This window comes from Phodopus roborovskii, unplaced genomic scaffold, assembly GCF_943737965.1.
Source record: "Phodopus roborovskii unplaced genomic scaffold, PHOROB, whole genome shotgun sequence".
In the NCBI taxonomy this organism is placed as follows: domain Eukaryota; kingdom Metazoa; phylum Chordata; class Mammalia; order Rodentia; family Cricetidae; genus Phodopus; species Phodopus roborovskii.
The window spans coordinates 1,375,660-1,395,351 of NW_026125489.1; the positions used below are offsets into that span (position 1 = coordinate 1,375,660).

Below are 19,692 nucleotides of genomic sequence, written 5' to 3' on the forward strand. Positions count from 1 at the left end.
AAATTGTTTTTAATTTTATTTTTTATGCATATGGATGTTTTACCTGCATACATGTCCATGTACCACGTACACGCCTGGTGCCCTCAGAGGCCAGAAGTGTTGGACCCCTTGGAACTGGGGTCACAGACAGTCATGAGCTGCTATTTAGACGCTGGGAATCAAACCCAGGTCCTCCAGAAGAGCAGCCAGTGCTCTCAACCACTGAGCAGTCTTTTCAACGACTGTTTTATTGTTTTTCCTGGGTGTGGGGGGTTCAAGACAGAGTTTCTCTGTGTCAAGGTCTTGGCTGTCCTGAAAGTTGATTTGTAGACTAGACTGGCCTAGAATTCACAGAGACCCACCTGTCTCTGCTTCCCAAGTGCTGGGATTAAAGGCGTGTGCCACCACCACCTGACTTATTATATTATTTTAATAGGATGAATGGTGTGTGTCTAAAAGAAAAGTAGAATCTAGACGCTGGCCAGGCAGCGGTGGTTCAGACCTCCGGCCGCAGAGAAGAAACTCACTGAGGGTGGGAGTGGGGTGGGCGTTCATGTTTCCCCTGCCATGATGGACTGAAACCCTGAGCCAAAAGAAATCTTTTCTTTTTGCCAGGTATTTTGTCACAGAGTTGAACACTAACACAACTGGTTTGCTTTTTTTCTTTGAGACAAAGCTATGTAGGTCTGGTTGGCCCGGAACTCAACTCTGTAGACCAAGCTGGCCTCTAACTCAGAGGGATCCGCCTGCCTCCTTGAGTGCTGGGATTGAAAGCCTGTGTGCTACCATTTTCTGCACAAATGGCATTTTAAGTGATTTCTTTGTCCTGTCCTTTTGTCGTTGTTTTGTTTGTTTGTTTGTTTTTCGATACGGGGTTTCTCTGTGTAGCCCTGGCTGTCCTGGAACTCACTCTGTAGACCAGGCTGGTCTCTAACTCACAGGGATCTGCCTCCCTCTGCCTCCCGAGTGCTGGGATTAAAGGTGTGCGCCGCCATGCCAGGCTCTTCGTCCTTTTCTTAAATCCTGCCCCCAGATCATCACTTTGCATGTTCCTTTCCTTTAGATATGGCAAGATTGTCTCCACCAAGGCCATCCTGGACAAGACCACAAACAAATGCAAAGGTGACAAAATAGCACCCTGTCTTTCCCTGGTGAGAGCGGGAGGCCCAGCCTGTGCTTTGTTTCTGCCTCCTGTGGCAATCTGGGCGGGTGTGTGTGTGTGTGGGGGGGGAGGTGAGGGGTTGGGGGGGGGGGAGGCAGGGAGGAACTGGGAGGATTGGAGTCCTAAAGACCAATTCGTATTTTGGCTCCTTGGTGACCAGAGAGCCAGAGCTGAAGATGCTGTTAGGGACTGACAGCAAGATGTCCGCATGGAGCTGGCTCCCTTGGGTGGCTAGAGCTCACTCTGGACCACAAGTCTCCGTGCATGGGAGGGGATGCACGAGTAGTGTGTGTTTCTACTTGTAGTCAGGACGGCCCAGTGGATGCTCTTTTCCAGTGCTGAATCGCTACGGAGGGGTGTAAGCATGGTGGGAAGAGTAGGGAAGGGCAGCTTCCGCCTGGTACCGGATTGTTCTGGTACACTCTCCCTGCCCAGCATTTCCGGGGCTGTCTGGAGAAGGGGTCCTTTATGAGTGTGTGAGGTCTAGGGTTTAATTCCTTTGGTTTGAAGGGTTTGAAGTCCAGTTTTTTAATGAAGGAGAGAGGCAGAAAAGGCAGAACACCACGACAGCTTCATTTCCCTTGACACTCTTAGCCAGAGTGGGCCTGACCTCTGGGTGAGGGATCGCTTGGGCAATCGACTGAAAACCCTTTATTTATTTATTTATTTATTTTTCGAGACATGGTTTCTCTGTGGTGTTGGAGGCTGTCCTGCAACTCACTCTGTAGACCAGGCTGGTCTCGAACTCACAGAGATCCGCCTGCCTCTGCCTCCCGAGTGCTGGGATTAAAGGCCTGTGCCACCACCGCCCGGCGACAATGGCCTGAGACCTCTAATTTCCCTTTCTCCCCGCTGCTATATGATTCTCACGGGCCAGAGCTCTTTCTCTGTCTCCTGAAAAGCCTGGGCCTACCTCTCTCCCACCTCCCCTGACGCTGTTCCCTTCCAGGCTATGGCTTCGTGGACTTCGACAGCCCATCGGCGGCACAGAAGGCTGTAGCCGCACTGAAAGCCAGCGGTGTGCAGGCACAGATGGCAAAGGTAAGGCCGCCCCGTGGCTCATTTTCCAGCACCGAAGCACGCACCAGTTTGGGGCCTCCCAGGACTTAGAAAAATGAAAGTGAGGAGCAAGGCTCGTCTAAGGCGCATGCGTGGGTGCATGAGCGTGTGCCTGTGCGCGCATGCGTGGGTGCATGAGCGTGTGCCTGTGCGTGCATGCACGCACGCGTGTGCAGCTCGGAGCCACCTGGTGTGGGTGACAGTAACTAGACTCAGGTCCTCTCTAAAACCAGAATGTGCGCTTCACCGCACAGCCATCTTTGTGGTAGCGTCTGGACACAGCCAGGCTGAGCCAGGGTCTACGGGAAGGAACCGCTGGAGAAGATTCTCGGTGTGGCCCACAGGAGGACCAGGCCTCCCTCTCTCCATCCCCGGCCGCACTTGTCTAGCTAGGACAGATGGTTATAGTTTTTGCAGCATTCTCGAAGAGTGTTGTACAGGGCCCTGCCACTGCTCCCACTGGGCAGGGAGGGGGCTGGAGGAGGGGTGGGGGAGGGGCGGGAGGGGTGGGGGAGGGGCGGGAGGGGCTGGGGGAGGGACGGGGGAAGCTCGAGCAAGCCGGAGGAGAGCGGAGCCTCTTTCTTACAGCTCCCTGGAGCTTAGAATTTCATATGCTCATTTTCTTTTTTAATGCCAATCCCTAGGAAGCCAGTCACCTTTCTGGCTTCCCTTGGATGGGGGGGGGGGGACACACGGGGACGGACGGACAGTCCCTGTGCCTTGCTGAGGCATCTCAAATACTATAAAGAAGTTGATAAGGGCGGCCATTCCTGGAACTAGACTTACAGTGGATTGTGTGTCCCAGTGTGGGTGCAGGGAATCGAACCCAGATCCTCTGAAGAGCAGCCAGTGCTAACCACTGGGGCACCTCTGCAGTCCCAAGGCAGCCATTCTTTGCGCTAATGGTTAAAGGGGAACTGAAGCTGGGGAGTGATGGGAGGCCTCTAATCCCAGCATGTGGGAGACAAAGGAGGGGGTTGCTGAGGGTTCCGGGACAGCCTAGGGCAGAGTGAGAACAAGACTCAGAAGAAGGAGGTAGGGAGGGAGGGAGTGGGTAAGGGCTGGAGAGAGGAGCACTAGCTGTTTTTACAGAGGACCTCGGTCCAGCTCCCAGCACCACCTGGTACCTTACAACCAACCTAAGTCCAGCCGGGCGATGGCGCACACCTTTAGTCCCAGCACTCGGGAGGCAGGAGGATCTCTGAGTCCTGGACCAGCCTGGTCTATAGAGCGAGTTCCAGGACAGCCTCCAACACCACAGAGAATCCCTGTCTCCAAACAACAAAAGGGGAGAGGAGGGAGAAACCATCCTAACCCCAGTTCCAGGGGAGCCAGTGCCTTCTTCTGGCCTCCATGAACACTGCACACACATGGTGTATGGACACACATGCAGGCAAAATACCTGTAGATGTAAAGTAAAACTATATTTTAGAGAAAAATGAAGGAAGGAAACAGGTGTTGAAAGCGGGGTTACGATTGTTGAGAACCATTGAGGGAAGGGAACGACTTCCAGTCTTGCAAACAGCTCTGGAGCCAAGTGTGGTGTGGACCATGCCTGATTACAGAGCTGGGGGGGGGGGGGGAGGAGATAGAAGGGTCAAGGATTCAAGTTCATCCCTAGCTACATAGCAACTTCCAAGCCAGCCAGGACTACATAGTAAGACCCCCATCTCAAAGAAGCAGCCACACGTGCACAATTACACGGAGGAAAAAAAAGATAAGAGAAAAAAAAAAAAAAAAAAAAAAACAGCCGTGAGGAGTAGCCCATTGGTTAGGACGCTGGCTGTTTTCCCAGAGGACCCCAGTTCAATTCTCACATATGGTGGTTTACAGCTGTCGGTAACCACAGGATCCAAAACCCTCAGACAGACAGACAGAAAGACATGCAGGCAAAAACATCAATTCACACAAACACAAATAAACCAAAAAACCAGCCCTGGGGCACGCTAGGGCCCGCCCCATTCCTGGCCTCACTCCCACGCTGACTCAGGCAGCCTCTCACTTAGCCTCAGGCTCCCATGAGACTCGACCTTTTAGGGCTCAAGGTAAACCACTGAGCAGTAGTACACCTGGCCCCTACTCAGTCTCCTCCTCCCTCTTCCTGCTTCCCATCCACCCACAGGTGACTAGGTATTCCCACCTAGACAAGCCTGCTGTGGTGGAAGAACCTGAGAGAAATAATTCAGAACTATGGAATTGACAAGGCTGTCTCAGGGAATTTATCCTCAGGGCCAGGCTGCTGGACAAGAGGAGTTTTGAATAGTAGGTGTAGTAAATACTGTAATTTTTTTCTTCCTGGACTAGATATATGGCACATGATAATAGGATTGGATATTACAAACAACTAAGATCCTCTTTGTTTGGAACCCCCTTAATGTTCCTTTTCTCAAACGTTATTTTTGTTTGAGGCTGTATAAGCCTTGTCTGCCCTGGGACTTGCTCTGTAGACCAGGCTGTCCTCGAACTCACAGAGATCCGCCTGCCTCTGCCTCCTCTGCATGAGGGCTGAGGATGGGATGGAGATAAAGATACGAACCTCAGTTTCTACTTTTGATGTTCATAGCAACAGGAGCAAGATCCTACAAACTTATACATCTCAAACCTGCCACTGTCAATGGATGAGCAAGAGCTGGAGGGGATGCTGAAGCCGTTTGGTCAGGTTATCTCTACCCGGATCCTGCGAGACTCTAGTGGGACCAGCAGAGGGGTCGGCTTTGCAAGGTAAGAGGAGGACAAGGGTGGCTAAAGAGAAATGACTTAGGGAACAACACACACGTGCGCACATGCACAGGCACACACAGAGACAGACGCATACCTGCACAGACGGACGGACAGACAGACAGATATACGCACAGTGCCCCACCCCCCTACATGGACCAAGATAATGCTCAAAAATACCCGATAGCAGCCAGCAAGGTGACTCAGCAGGTAAACACTTTGTAGCGAGCCTGATGGACCACATGATGGAAGGAGAAAAATGACTCCAGCAAGTTGCATGTGCTGCGGCTTGTGCAAGCACACAATAATGTATACAATGTACTAACAATTGTTTAAGCCCTTGGCAGTTGAGTGTGTGCGCATGTGTGCGCATGCATGTGCACGTGTGCGTGTGCTTGTGTGCTTGTGTATCGAACCAAGGGCCTGGCATGTAACCTGAACTGGTAGTAATCCTCCTGCCTCTGCCTCCCAAGTGCTGGGATCATAAGCATGCTCCACCGTGCGGCACAGCTATCCATTCTTCATGCTTTCCTTATTGCCTCCTATTAACCACGAATGGGCAACAGCGCAGAGAGAGACCTGGCCTTCACACCTGTAGGATGAAGCAGCTTTGCAAGGTTTGCTCCACCTGTTAGATCTTGAGGGAGACTCACTTCGCCCCCTGCAGTGACAGTGACATTTCCCAGCTTTAGCAGCTCCTGTTCTCTAGCCTGCCTTCCTCTGACCTCCTGTGTCAGGAGCTTTAGCTGATCTACCTACCTAAAAAATGGTTTTGCTTCGATTTATTTTAGGGTTTTGGTTGGGTGCTGGCAAGCGCCTCAGCAGGTGAAGGTGCTTGCTGCCAAGCCTGCCAACCTGAGTTTGATCCCCAGACTCACATGGTAGAGAGACGGCCCATAAGTCCTCTGATCCCTTAACTCACATGCCCACATACACAAAAAATAAATATATGTATTCCCTCTTTGTTTTTGAAGACAGGGTTTCTTGTGTAACAAAGAACTTCCTTTGTGGACCAGGCTGTTTTTGAACTCAAAGAGATCCGCCTGCCTCTGCCTCCTGAGTGCTGGAATAAAAGGCCTGTGTAACCACAGCCAAGATAAAATAAACATGTAAAAATTTGTTCTAAAGACTTTTTTGTTTTGAGCCAGACACAAACTTGTAATTCCAGTACTCAGGAGACGAAGGAGAATTGTTACAAGTTCAAATTAGCGTATCTGGAAGAATAAGGTGTGTGAGGCTAGCCAGGGCCACATGCGTCTCAACCCTGTCTCAGAACACACTGTACATGTGGCTCAGTGGCAGAGTGCTTATCTCAAGTGCATGAAGCCCCAGTTTCATCTCCAGTGAGGGACAAGATGGATGTGCCGTGACATGCCTCCCTGTAATTCCAGCACTTGGCATATGGAGGCGGAAGGAGAGATGGCTCAGAGGTTAAGAGCACTGGCTGCTCTTCCAGAGGTCCTGAGTTCAAGTCCCAGCACCCACATGGTGGCTCACAGCCATCTGTAATTAGATCTGGTGCCCTCTGCTGGCCTGCAGGGATACATGCAGGCAGAACACTGTATACATAATAAATGTTCAAGGTCAATTAGGGTTTCAGAAGGACAATAACTGTTAGGGTGTTGCATGCATCTGTAACCCCTGTCCTTGGGAGGCCAAGACAGGAAAGTCACAATTTCAAGGCTCCCCTGGGATACATAGAAAGTTTAGAGTTGATTTTATAATGCAGAACCTGCCTCAGAAACAACAAAAACTGAACAAGGCTTGAGCTATAGCTCTGAGAGCTCAAGGCCAGCCTGAGTGACACTGAGACTCTAGCTAAATAAATATATAAAATATCAAAAACCGAACAAGTGAGTTTCACTTGAAATGAGATTCTGTTACTCGTTTTTAGCTCAAAAATCACTGTGCTAAATGGTCTGAGCCTTTTGTGTTCTCTTCTCTCTTACCTGCTCACAAATGCTCCCTCGGCCAAACATCAGAGACTAGGGGTGAACCGGGTATGGTGGCCCACCCTGTAATCCTGACATTTGGGAGATCGAGGCAAGAGAATGGGGAGCCCTTGGAGTATATGAGACTCTATCTCAAAGAACAAAACTTCCCCCCGCCCCCAATTTTTTCTTTTAATAATAGGGGCTCTGGCTAAATCTGAGTAGCGCCACCTAATGGAAGACTGAGGTATGACAAGATGAGAATTAACTGGGCTTGTGTTCATTGCAATAGTTAAAAAAATGAGAATGGATATCTACATCGTGACATAGTCATACAATATTAACCCACACTGAAAATCAAATGAAATAGTTATGCCTATCAATGTAGGTAAATTTTCTTATTATAACATCAAGCATAAAATGGCTGTGGAACATACATCATATTAATTATATAAAATTAAAAATGAGATGTTTATCTGTTTTTGACACGTTTTCCTTTATTTTTAAATTTTTATTAGTTTTTTGTTTTGTTTTTTTAATTTGAGACATGATGATCTTGATGTGGAGCCCAGTCTGGCTTTGAAACTCGGTCCTCCTGCCTCAGCCTCCTGAATACCGGAACTATAGACTTGGGCCACCTGTGCGAGCTGGCTCATCCACTTTAGGGCATATGTTCTCAGTTCACGGCATCCTAGAGACCATCTAGGGACTGTCTAGTGTTAGATGGGGACAGAGTGTGGACTGTGTCTCTAGGTTGTAGATGGGGACAGAGCGGGGACTGTGTCTCTAGGTTGTAGATGGGGACAGAGCGGGGACTGTGTCTAGTGTTAGATGGGGACAGAGCGGGGACTGTGTCTAGTGTTAGATGGGGACAGAGCGGGGACTGTGTCTAGTGTTAGATGGGGACAGAGTGTGGGACTGTGTCTCTAGGTTGTAGATGGGGACAGAGTGTGGACTGTGTCTAGTGTGTAGGATGGAGACAGTGTGTGGGACTGTGTCTCTAGGTTGTAGATGGGGACAGAGTGTGGGACTGTGTCTCTAGGTTGTAGATGGGGACAGAGCGGGGACTGTGTCTCTAGGTTGTAGATGGGGACAGAGTGGGGACTGTGTCTAGTGTGTAGGATGGAGACAGAGTGTGGGACTGTGTCTCTAGGTTGTAGATGGGGACAGAATGTGGACTGTGTCTCTAGGTTGTAGATGGGGACAGAGCGGAGACTGTGTCTAGTGTTAGATGGGGACAGAGCGGGGACTGTGTAGGTGAGGGACACAATGACAGCTATTTTAATTTTCTGAGCTGTTGGTGGTGAATAGCCACCGATACCTTCATCATTTTTCTCAGGCCTGTTCCCCCAGCAGGAAGCGTCACGGAACAGCTCTAACACTGGCCTTCTTGCCATCTGTCACCATGGGACATATGCCCTCACCCCATTTAAAGAGTTTACTCATCAGTTAGTTGTTGGGGGAGCACCAGATTGCACTCCTGTGGGAGTCAGAGGCCAGCTAGCAGGAGTCGGTTCCCCCTTTCACTGTGTTGGCTGGGTCCCTCAGCTCATCCAGCTTGCTTGTAGTACCTGTACCATCTACTGGCTTCATGTGCTCTTTACTACCAAACATAACTACCAAACATAACAATATGGCGTAGATAACTGGGTCTTGACAATTATTGACAGAATAGCTATAGCTTGTGCAAGCACACGTTTTATTTATTTTTATTCATGTGCGTCTTTTGCTTTCATGTATGCATGGGCACCAAGGGTGATCCAGTTGCCTTCTGGGGTCAGAAGCAGGCATCAGGTCCCTGTAAGTTGAGTTACATATGGTTGTGAGCCGTCATGTGGGTGCTTGGGTGCTTGGAACAGAACCTGTGTCCTCTGCAAGAGCAGTGAGTGCTTTTACCCACAGAAACATTTCTCTGCCCTACTGTCCCTTCTTTTGAGACAGGGTCTCAGTGTAGCCCTGGCAGTCATGGAACTGGATAAGTAGAACCAGGCTGATCCTGAACTCACAGAGATCTGCTTGCCTCTGCCTCCCGAATGCTGGCACTCGGTGTGCACCACCATGCTGGCACCGTTAGGAATTTTCTTTTTAACAGTTCAGTAGACACTTCAAAAAAATTTAAATTTGTTTTGTGTGTACACATGTGCCGATTTGTGTGTTACAGCCCATGTGTCGAGGTCAGGAGTTGGCTCTCTCCTAACACCACATGGGCTCCAGGGATGAAACTCAAGTTGCTGGGCCTGCTAGCAAGTGCCTTTTACCCACTTAACCATCTCCTCAACCCCCCATTAGGAATTTTACAATAAAGTCAGAGATGTGCTTAGTCAGTAGTGTGCTTGCTTAATCACAAGTGCATGATATCCTCGGTTCCGTCTAGCATGCATAAAAGTCAGGCATGGAGGAACAGGCTGGAGTATCACAAGGTCAAAGTGATCCTTAGATGGGGGCTCGAGGCCAGCCAGGGGTACGTGTGTACACACACACACACACACACACACACCATACACACACCATACATGCACACACACCATACATACACTTCATACATACACACACACACCATACACACATACACACCATACACACACCACACACACATACACACCATACACACATACACACCATACACACACACACACCATACATACACTTCATACATAAACACACACACCATACACACATACACACCATACACACACCACACACACGCGCGCACTGGCATCCTTAGATGGGGGCTTGAGGCCAGCCAGGGGCATACACACATGTGGTCTTTAAAAAAAAAAAAAAAAAAGTGAGCTGTTGGTGGCACACACCTTTGATCCCAGCACTTTTTGGTGGCAGATCTCTGTGAGTTCAATGTCATCCTGGTCTACAGAGTGAGTTTCAGGACACCCAGGTCTACACAGAAAAACCCTGTCTCAAAAGAACAATAAATATGAATAAATAAAATAAAAATAGAAAAGGAAACATAGATGCCTTGAAATGAACATGTGTGAGAGAAACATGTTTGTACCACATGTAACTTCTTGAGCTTAATGTGTGTAGAACGCATGTCCTGGACAGGTGAGAGCTTTACTCCTCATGTGCTTCGTAGGATGGAGTCCACGGAGAAGTGTGAAGCCATCATCGCTCACTTTAATGGGAAGTATTTAAAGACGCCCCCTGGAGTAGCAGGTGAGGCCTCTGGGACTCAGGCTGGGAGCCTCTGGAGGGGTGAGCGCCAATTGATGGTCCAGCCCTTCCGCTTTTTTCTCTTGCCAGCACCATCTGACCCCTTGCTTTGTAAATTTGCTGATGGCGGGCCAAAGAAACGACAGAGTCAAGGAAAATTTGTGGAAAATGGCCGGGCCTGGCCAAGGAATGGAGACATGGTAAAAACATCTCTGAGGCATTAAAGGGGAAGGGATGGCCTTGGCGGGCCGGCTGCTGTGCACCTTGGTGGCGAGCTTGAGCCCAGTCAGTGCGGCTGTCCTGCTCTTCAGTTCCAAAAACCCCAGAGTGGGACTTGTGGATCCTCTGGGCTCAAAATAATTACTCTGGGGGCCGGAGAGATGGCTCAGAGGTTAAGAGCACTGGCTGCTCTCCCAGAGGATCTGAGTTCAGTTTCCAGCGCCCATGTGGTGGCTCACAGCCAGCCATCTGGTGCCCTCTTCTGGCCTACAGGGATATATGCAAGCAGAATGCTGTATAAATTATAAATAAATTACAATAAATAAATAAATCTTTAAAAAATATATAAGAACTCTGTATTCTTTCTTATAGGGTGGTATGGCCTTGACCTATGACCCCACCACAGCTCTTCAGAATGGGTAAGGGTGTTTCATATGATTAAAGCACTTGAGAATGTCAATGGCTTGTGTTTCATTTTGATTCTCGAATAGCAGTGCAGGTGGCTGTTTCCTGAGGTTTTCTCACTGAATGAAGCTCTTTTCTACAGGTTCTACCCAAGCCCTTACAACATCGCCCACAGCAGGGTGTTTGCTCAGTCTGGGCTCTCCCCGTATGTTCCGTCTCCTGTGTCTTCGTACCAGGTAAGGCATGGCGTTTTCTCCCTGCTGCGTGTTTTTGGTGAAGGAATATAAAGCTTTTCTATATTGTACACAACACTCACAAAATGTCATGTAAGATCCTGTTGGCCCTGGCGTTGGTGGCGCATGCTTTTAGTCCCGGCACTCGGGAGGCAGAGACAGGCCTCTGTGAGTTTGAGACCAGTCTGGTCTACAAGAGACCCTGCTTCAAAAACAAAACAAGTACATCCCACAAGTACACGCATATTCCCCTTCCTGTTGCATGTCACTTTCATGTGAATACATACATACATACATACATACGGGGCTCTGGGAGCAATTTAATTTATGAAAACATGTATTATGTTATTCTCACAACATATCTCTTTAAAAGTCTTTTTACTTTATGTGTGAATGTGTATTTCATGTGTGCCTGGTGCCCGAGGAAGTTGGGTCCTCTGGAACTGGAGTTCTAGATGCCTGCGGGCCACAGTGTGGGTGCGAGGAACTGTCTCCCATTCCCCAATATCTTTTGTTAAAACCATATTCTCATTCTCTCTCTCTCTCTCTCTGTCTTACACACACTCTCTCTGTAGCACAGAAGACAGGTTGTAGAGAATTCTCTTCTTCCATCCTGTGGGTTCTAGGGCTCTGGTTCAGGTCTTCAGAGTTGGTGGCAAATGTCTTTACCTGATGAACTATTTCACGACCCTTTGCCTATGTGTTCTTTTTTCCCCCGGGAGGCTGGGTTTCTGTGTAGCCCTGGCTGTCCTAGAACTTGCTCTGTAGACCAGGCTGGCCTTGAACTCAGAGATCCTCCTGAGAGTGCTGTAATTAAAGGTGTGTGCCACCACAGCCCAGCTCTGTTTAAAAGTTTTTGAGACAAGGTCTCACTATGTAGCTCTGGCTGGCTTGAAATTCTCTATGTAGACCAGGCTACCCTTGGACTTGGATCCACCTGCCTCTGTCTCCCGAGTGCTGGGATTAAGGGTGTGCCAGCACCATACCTGTGAAAAACAGCTTGTTCTCTGTTTGTGTTGTGAAGGGACATGCCAGTTTGTGGGGGTCTTTGCTCAACAGTCTCAGTAACTGAGCCTGGGAGGTTAACATTTTTATTTGTTTTTGCTTGTATCAGAGAGTGACTCAGCCGTCTCTACAAGTACCTAATCCATCCTGGATGCAACACCAGGCGTACCTCATGCAGCCTTCAGTGAGTGTTCAGAAGTGGGCAGGAGCAAAAGAGACAATTTGACGTAAAGAAAAGCAAAGGGCTTTGATGGCAGGATCTGTGGGTGTGAGTTCTGGCTTAGTGCACTGTGCAACCCAACAGTAACCCTAATTCTGAGTCCTCAGGCAAAGGCCTCTTCACACTGAAGGTCAGGGTGCTGTTCCTATCGCAGAGCTGGGCTGCTGCCTGCTTACAGAGCAGTTAATAAACTATCTTAAAAAGCAAATAAAGACCTGGGTGTAGTGACACAGGCCTTTAACCCCAGCACTTGGGAGGCAGAGACAAGCAGATCTGAGTTTGAGGCCAGCGTGTCCCTGTTTGCCATCAATCGCTGCCTCCTTTAGGGCTCAGTTCTTATACCAGGGATGGACCACCCTCTCTCTCTCTCTCCAGACTGCCTCCATGATGGGACCTCTCACCCAGCAACTGGGCCACCTGTCACTCAGCAGCCTGGGCACGGTAAGGGATTGTCTCTACAGAGTATGACTGCCTGTGAAATACTCCTTAACACCCGTAGTTAGGACAGATGGAAGTGTGTTCTCAGGTCATCTAAGGTATATTCAGACCTGGGGTAAATGCCTGCCATCCCCACACTCAGGAGGACAAACAGAAAAGAACCTGTAAGCTGGGAATATAGCCATTCTGCCCTCCTCCTACCTCTAGTGCTTCTCAGTCATGGGACTAAGTAAGTTCTAAACATTTGTGTATTGCAAGGGTGTGGAAGGCAGTGCAGAGGGAAGTCAGGCAGATCTGTGACGAGGCCAATGTACTTGGGCACCATCAGGAACATTTTAAGAAGCACCCACACCAATAAAGGTATTTCAGTGCTTTTCACAGCTTTAAACTGCCTGAGAACCATTGTTCCTTTTCATTCCAGTTCATGCCAACAGCTGCTGCTATGCAAGGAGCTTACATCCCCCAGTACCCTCCTGTGCCTTCTTCCAACGTCTCTGTTGAGGTAGGAGCATTCTTCCTTTGCTGTGAGGCAGGGTTCTCTCGCACTGTTGATCTGCTCCTCACTGGTGGGTGTGAGGGGTGTGGGGAGGAGACACTGCACAGGTGCTCACAGCCAGCCTGCTCAGCTCAGTGTAGACCGGGATCAACCTCAGTTGCTTAAATGCTCTGGAATTGAGCAATGGCTTCACTGTCCCCCAAAGCAGCTGGGCCGCTTCCCCTTCCCAGCTTGGATGTTTCCAGCACACCTGCATTTGGGGAGTGGGTGAGTTGGGAGGCCACCCAGCCTTAGATTTGCTTTAGTGAGTCTTCAGAGGGAGGTGAGTGTAGGAATGCATCAGCAACTTCTCTTGGCTGTGATACAGGAGAGCAGTGGTCAGCAGAATCAAGTGGCCGTGGAGACACCGTCAGACCATGGGGTCTACCCTTTCCAGTTCAGCAAGTAATGAGGTGAGAATTTTATGTGGTTTTGGAGATGCTCCCAGACTCCAGAAGGTTCGGCAGGTTACAGATCTGTAGACCATGCTGAATACTAACACATACACATGGCCTTCATTTCCTCATAGGCCTGCTTGAGAAGAAAAGCCTGCACCTGCCTGCCTGGGGCTATTTTCTCATTGATGGAGCACGGGAACCATGTTGCATTTTTTATGTGCTACATTCAAGATCAGAAAAACTTAACACTGGTTGAGCTGCTTCTCATCTTCACAAAAACATTTGGATATGTTGGAAATATTTAGGAAGGCTTTTAAAATGATTTATTTCTTAAAGAAAAATTGATGGAGTCCTGCTTGCCAAGTTTAGTTATGGACTATTTTTGATATATTTTAAATATGCAGACTTAAAATTTCTTGTTTTGCAAAGCTCTCAGCTCAGTCGCATTGCACCCCCCCCCCCAAGGTGGGGTCTTACTGTGGCCCTGGCTGGCCAGAAACTCGCTCTGTAGACCAGGCCTTGAGCTCACAGGGCTTCTCCTACTCACTCCTGAGTGCAACACGAACGAGGCTTGGTTGTTTTTTAACTTCTCATCCGGATTGTTCTTTTTTTCTTTTCCGTTTAGCTGAGCCTTGCCTACTCTGCCTTTTTACAGTTTTTAAATTTTGTTAATGCCTTAGATTTCACGTGTAACTGGTACTGAAGTGCTGGTGTCTCTCTCTCTGCCCTCCGAGAAGACACTTTGAGAAGCAGATGTGTGCCATTTGTGCAGCCTTTGGAAGTCACCCTTCAACTAAATCTGGTGGCAAGTCCAAGTAGGATGAGCTTGTTGACATCTGACTGGCCCTGAGCACTGCCAAGTGTCACCCAGCTCCAGCTTTTGGGACACCTCTTCTGCCTCCTGGAGTATCTTCATTTTACCCCAGGCCTCACAGCCCCCCACCCCTGCTGCTTGTGGCCTTGCTCAGTCCGTGTTAAGATTCTTCTCCCATGCACTTTTAACTGGAGCTAATTTTGTCCCCAAGAGGCTGTTGCCATGTCTATCATCTTTGATTTCCATGCTTGGGGAGTGGTCATGCATGCATGCCACTTACTCGTTGCAGACTGAACATTTGACAGGACAGAACTGCACCTCACCAACTCTATCCCTCACTCCCTGACAAAGAGTTATCTAGACTAGTGACAGTATTTCCCTGTCTTCTGCAATGGGCTGAATCCCCAGCCCAGCCCTGGACAGAGCCTCATTGTGTTCATGTACCCGACCAGGAGTGCCAGCTATGACCTTTGAATTCTGTCCATTTTGCTTCCTGGAGGATCATTCCGTACTGGAGTCTCAGCCCCTCATCCCGGGCACATGGCTGTATGTAATCTCCAGAGCTGTGACTTGGCCAAATCACCTAAGAATTCAGCGGAAGCTATCTTAGCAGGGCTCATTCATGGTTGTATGTGTATGCCAAATGCAGTTTGAAGGGATGGAAATCATAACGGTTCATTGTGTGCTGTGCAGGCCCAAGAAAAGGACCTAGCTCTGCTCACTGCAGTGCCCTGTCTAGCCCTGGCGTGTTTGGACCCCTTCCCCAGGGAACCAGAATGCCACAAACCATTTTCCTTCCTGTGGAAGGACAACAGGGTGCTAGGATAAAGGGCAATGCATCAGCCCATTACTGTGTCAGGAGGGTCCTTTAAATGCCTGTCCCAACTGTCCCTCCTGTAAGAATGTGACATCTAAGCCAGGCTCACCTCCAGGAGACAAGGGGCTGGGGAATGTGCTCAGAGGCCTGTGTGGGAGAAGGGGCTCATGGCAGTGGCAGGCATACAGGCGGCCTCAAGCTCTGTGCTTGTCTTCCAAGTCTGCGTCCTCAGTGGCGGGCAGGGCACTCATAAAGGCTGCTTGTCACCCTGTTGTCACTGCCCCTGAAAAGGTGTCTTTTTCCGTAGTTCTAAAGCAATCCCGATGTCTGATGGTTTTAAAGTTCCCTTTTGAGGTTTTCCTGGGTGAGTTAGATTCTAGTGTTTCCGGTTAAACAGGTGTGAACATGGGAAATGAAGGTAACCTGCATTTTTAAAAAATGGCACTGTATAATTCGGCTTGGTGATTTCCGTCCTCACTTGTTGGCTCATTGCTCAGTGGAGACAGGAAGTAAGGATGCAGGCTCTTGAGGGACAATCCGCACGGCATGGCCCCACAGGAAGCAGCTCTCCACGCCATGCCCAGGGCCTCCTGAATCCTATTGGCACAAAGGTCAGACCCTTCTCTCTTCACATCTTAGTAGCACTCATTACAGATGCTCACAGCATTTTGTTTCCAATTAGAACATACTAGAGTCCACTCCTAAGGTGGGCTTCAGGCCTAATCCATCTCAGTGTTAGTACCATCCCTTTCAGGCTGCAGACAGACTGACCTTTTTGGATGATGTGGGAAACGTTTCAACTGCACTCATTGAAGGCTGGCTTAGGCAAGAGCAATACAGCCCAGTAGTTAGGTGGTCAGGTCCAAACTTAGCCAGCCTTTTCTAGACCTGAATTCAGAGACTAGGGTATCAGTCTACCGAGGCAAACCAAATCTGTGCCTTGTTACACCACTTACCCCACGTCCTCTGTGAGCCACTGCACTTCAGAGCTGGCTGCTTTAAATGTCTTTCTGCACTAGGAGAGCCCTGAAGCTGACGTTCTCCTCCGCAGCTAAACCACTTTGTACTTGTCTTAGGCAGTCTCCATGTGGCAGTGAAATGACTCGTGCGCGTGCGCGCGCTCTCTCTCTCTCTCTCGCTCGCGACCTCTGCTCTGAGGTGTCTGCTTGGCCAAAATAACCAAACCTCCAGCTTCCTTGTCCTCATTTCTCAACTACCTCAGGCTCACAACCCAGCAAGGGCCCGGCCCCACTGCCTAACTAACCCTTCACTGCCCTGTCTCCCTCGACTTAGAACTAATGCCAACTCTTCTGTTCTAGAAGGGACTACAAGTGTGAGCTGTCCAGATCGGTCCCTGTACAAGCCAGGACCTAGGCTGTGCAGTGACCCCATGACACCAGCTTTGGAAGCTGCAGAGCTGAGGGCTGCTTGTGATCTAACAGGGTTGGGACAAGCGTATCTGCTCCTGCTTCCTCTCGGGCTGGGGACGACTCTATTGGATGCACTTACCACCCTGGAGAGGAAGTTTAATTTATACTTATAACAACTCTGGACATTTCCCCCTTTACCAAGAAAGGTGTAGTATTCTCCCGTATCTGCCAACACTACCTCTCGCTTGCTCTCCTCCGCTGACTTCTGGTCCTCATTCTTCCTCCCCTGTGATTTGGAAGAGCTTTACTTTTGCAAAGTTCAAAAAAAAAAAAAAAAAAAAAAATTTTTTTTTTTTTTTTTTAAATAAAACACAAAAGCTCGTCTTAGTGTCTTTCTTATCCATGGCTGTGGAGGTTACTAACAGCAGCACCGAGTGCCCCACTATACCAGCAGAGGTAAACAAGGCAGCCTGGCAGTCAGACCCACCCCATGCTCGAAACACACACGTCTTCTTGAGTCTCTATCAAATGTGGTTTATTCAATGACAAGCACTTCTCTACAGCCGCACCTGTGGAACATCACATGGCAAAAACGAGGTTTTTTTTTTTTTTTTTTCCTCTCTAGACTTTTTTTCCTTTTTTAAAACCTTATTAAAAATGAGATTGGTCCTAAAAATATAGAAAGAAATAAATTTAAATTCACAAAAAACTGTACATTATCAAAAAGTCACTAAAACACCACATTTGGTTATATAAAAAGTCAGTCCCTTTTGCTGTAAAAGGGACATGGAAATTTGTTGGTGTTGATGGTTTCTTGCTGTTACCAGATTTGGGGGGGGGGGGAGGACACACAGGGCAGGGTGGGTTGTCTTTATCTCTAACCTGCATTCCCTACCAAATACTCTGTCATTAAGAGAAAAGCCACCTAGCTCGAGGGGCAGTGAAAACGAAAAGTGAGAAATGGCCCCTTTAATCATGCCCTACCCCATCACCCCTAAGCCCCGCTTCTTCAAATCAGGTCCAAGACCTCCATCCATCCCACCCTTAAGAGGGGGCCTGGTCCCTAGGAAAGAGCTGGAGCAGACAGACAAGGAGGCACTCCCCTCCCACCTCCAGCAGCGAATGAAGGATCCAGTACATTTATGCCAAGGGAAACAGTCCCAAACATCTGACTAACACAAAGTTTGTTACGGCACAGTTATTTAGATAAAATATAAATATTTATGCATAATATAAAGTCAATTCAAATATTCTTCAATCCACCTCTTATTTAAAAGCAAAAAAAAATTCTCAAATAAAATTAAGTTTTGAGGTTTATCGACAGAAAAGGCGACTTTAGAAATAGGCGGTAGGGAGGGAGGGTGGGCTGGAAAGGAGGGAGGGGCTGGCTGCCCAGGAACCTGCAGTGCCCCACCCCTCAGTACTGCTGGAGTACAAGGAATGCGCCACCTCCACCTCCACCCATGGAACATTGCTCGGATGCCTCAGCTCTGCTTAGGCCAGCTAGCAGCCACCTCCCCAGTGCAAGTACCCGTAATTTCTGATGGGAGGGGCTTTGCTGAGCAGGAAAGCAGGGGCCAGAGGCCCATGGCTGTAGCTCGGAGTTAGCAGCTTTCCTCTCACGTGTTGGGGGCTTAACCTGGGCTTAGTCACGCAGGGCAGTGGCACACCAGACCCTCTCCCCTCCTACCCATCCTATGCTCCAGGAGCTGGCTGCTGGGGATATGAAGTAGATGCAAGGAAGGAAAACAACTAAACCCAGACACTCATGGTTTAGGAAAGATCCAGTTCTACCCTCTCCCAACAAATTCTCAAGACTTGAAGCTACTGCGAGGAGAGAGTTCCTGCTGAAAGATTGCACAGTTTGAAGAGGCTGGAACAGATATAACCATGAGGAGAGACAGACTTATCCCCAGAGAAACAGTTCCTGTGTTTTCCCAAAGACAAGAATATGACGGCATGAAACATCGGGAAAGGTGGGAATAAAAACATACTTGAGGGAACATGAATGGATCGCATTACACACAACAGGGTCACAGCTCTCATCTGTGTGAAAGTGCACACACCTGTACACGTACACGTGTACACAACACACGCACACACACACGCACACACACACCTGTCCCCCTCTCTCTGAGGGCCTCCATCTCGGAGCAGCACTCAGACTCAGCAGTAGTTGTCCCTGAGGAGTTCCCAAGAGGGAGGTTTGGGAAGCGGGGAAGGAGACTGGAAGGCCCAGGAAGACCCCCTGCCCTCTCCCCAGTCAGAGTTTCAGAAAAGCTAGAAAACTCAGCACGTGAGGAGGATCCAACGTTTTAGAGGGTAACTATTGGCAGGAGATGAGGACAGACAGGGAGCTCTGAACTTTGTTTTCCACATAAGGGGAAGGGTGGGGGGGGGGGAAAAGAACCCGTACACGATAGTTTTTACATTATGGGGTGGGACAAAAATCGTAAAAACAGGGAGAAGGGGGAAGAGAAACAAGTGAGGAACAGGGAAGGGACTGAACATGGAAGCAGCATGTTCAGGGCCCGGTGTCCGGCTCGACACACTTGGGAGTTAAGTCCACTTTACTGGCCGTCACTGCGGGTCCGCACACAGTACAGAGTGTTTCTCGGTTTCACACATTCACTAGAACTATTGCTATTGTTAAACAGCCCCAGGGTGCTGGGGCATGTACAGGGAGGGGAAGGGAGGGGAGGAGGCCAGGGACAGGAAGGGAATTCTTTACCCCTTGCCATTTTAACTAGGAAGAAAAAAACAGGAAAAATTCTTTCTCTTTTTTGGCTTTCCGTCCAGAAGGACCTCACCTCTGCATCTCTTATTTGAGGACCAAGAGGAGGAAGGGAGAGGGGATTAGGGACGAGAGGGTGTGGGTGTTGCCAAGGGCAGAGTCGACTTCAGCGCTGTCTGACGTGAGCCCACCCAGGGCAGCCATCAGCAGGTGACAAGGGCAGGGTGCAGAAGACACAAGGTGGTCCTCACAGACTGGCCTGTTTTCCCTGATAAAATTCCTCCCAGCGGCTCTCAAAGAAGCGGCGCATGATGTGCCCAGCCTTGCCCACTTCAGAGTCATCCTCGTTGAAGGTCTGGCAGTTGTCAAAAACCAGAAGGGCGTCAGCTGCAAACTCCTCTGAGCTAGTGTACCTGGGACAAGGGAAGAGTGGGGTTGTGAGCGGTTAGAGCTGAGAAAAAGAAAAAAAGAGAGAACCAGAAAGGCA

At 49.1% G+C, this 19,692-nt stretch overlaps 2 protein-coding genes across 4 annotated transcripts in view; one reads left to right on the forward strand and one right to left on the reverse strand.

Annotated features, from left to right (window-relative positions):
* Positions 1-13,898, forward strand: part of Rbms2 (RNA binding motif single stranded interacting protein 2) — a 31,635-nt gene extending 17,737 nt beyond the window's left edge. Inside the window, exons 3-14 of one of the 2 annotated variants that reach the window (XM_051176079.1) lie at positions 1,043-1,101; positions 2,091-2,182; positions 4,764-4,921; positions 9,941-10,020; positions 10,108-10,217; positions 10,609-10,655; positions 10,784-10,877; positions 11,989-12,063; positions 12,475-12,540; positions 12,959-13,039; positions 13,401-13,485; positions 13,602-13,898. In XM_051176079.1, the coding sequence (XP_051032036.1) occupies positions 1,043-1,101; positions 2,091-2,182; positions 4,764-4,921; positions 9,941-10,020; positions 10,108-10,217; positions 10,609-10,655; positions 10,784-10,877; positions 11,989-12,063; positions 12,475-12,540; positions 12,959-13,039; positions 13,401-13,481 (943 nt within the window). In that variant the 3' untranslated portion in view covers positions 13,482-13,485; positions 13,602-13,898. The remainder of the gene's footprint in view (positions 1-1,042; positions 1,102-2,090; positions 2,183-4,763; positions 4,922-9,940; positions 10,021-10,107; positions 10,218-10,608; positions 10,656-10,783; positions 10,878-11,988; positions 12,064-12,474; positions 12,541-12,958; positions 13,040-13,400; positions 13,486-13,601) is intronic. The other variant, XM_051176080.1, reaches the window with a different exon arrangement.
* A 3,193-nt stretch (positions 13,899-17,091) lies between these two features.
* The window catches only part of Baz2a (bromodomain adjacent to zinc finger domain 2A), a 37,905-nt gene continuing 35,304 nt past the window's right edge, over positions 17,092-19,692 (reverse strand). For both annotated transcript variants that reach the window (XM_051176078.1, XM_051176077.1), the window contains exon 28: positions 17,092-19,618. In XM_051176078.1, the coding sequence (XP_051032035.1) occupies positions 19,453-19,618 (166 nt within the window). In that variant the 3' untranslated portion in view covers positions 17,092-19,452. The remainder of the gene's footprint in view (positions 19,619-19,692) is intronic.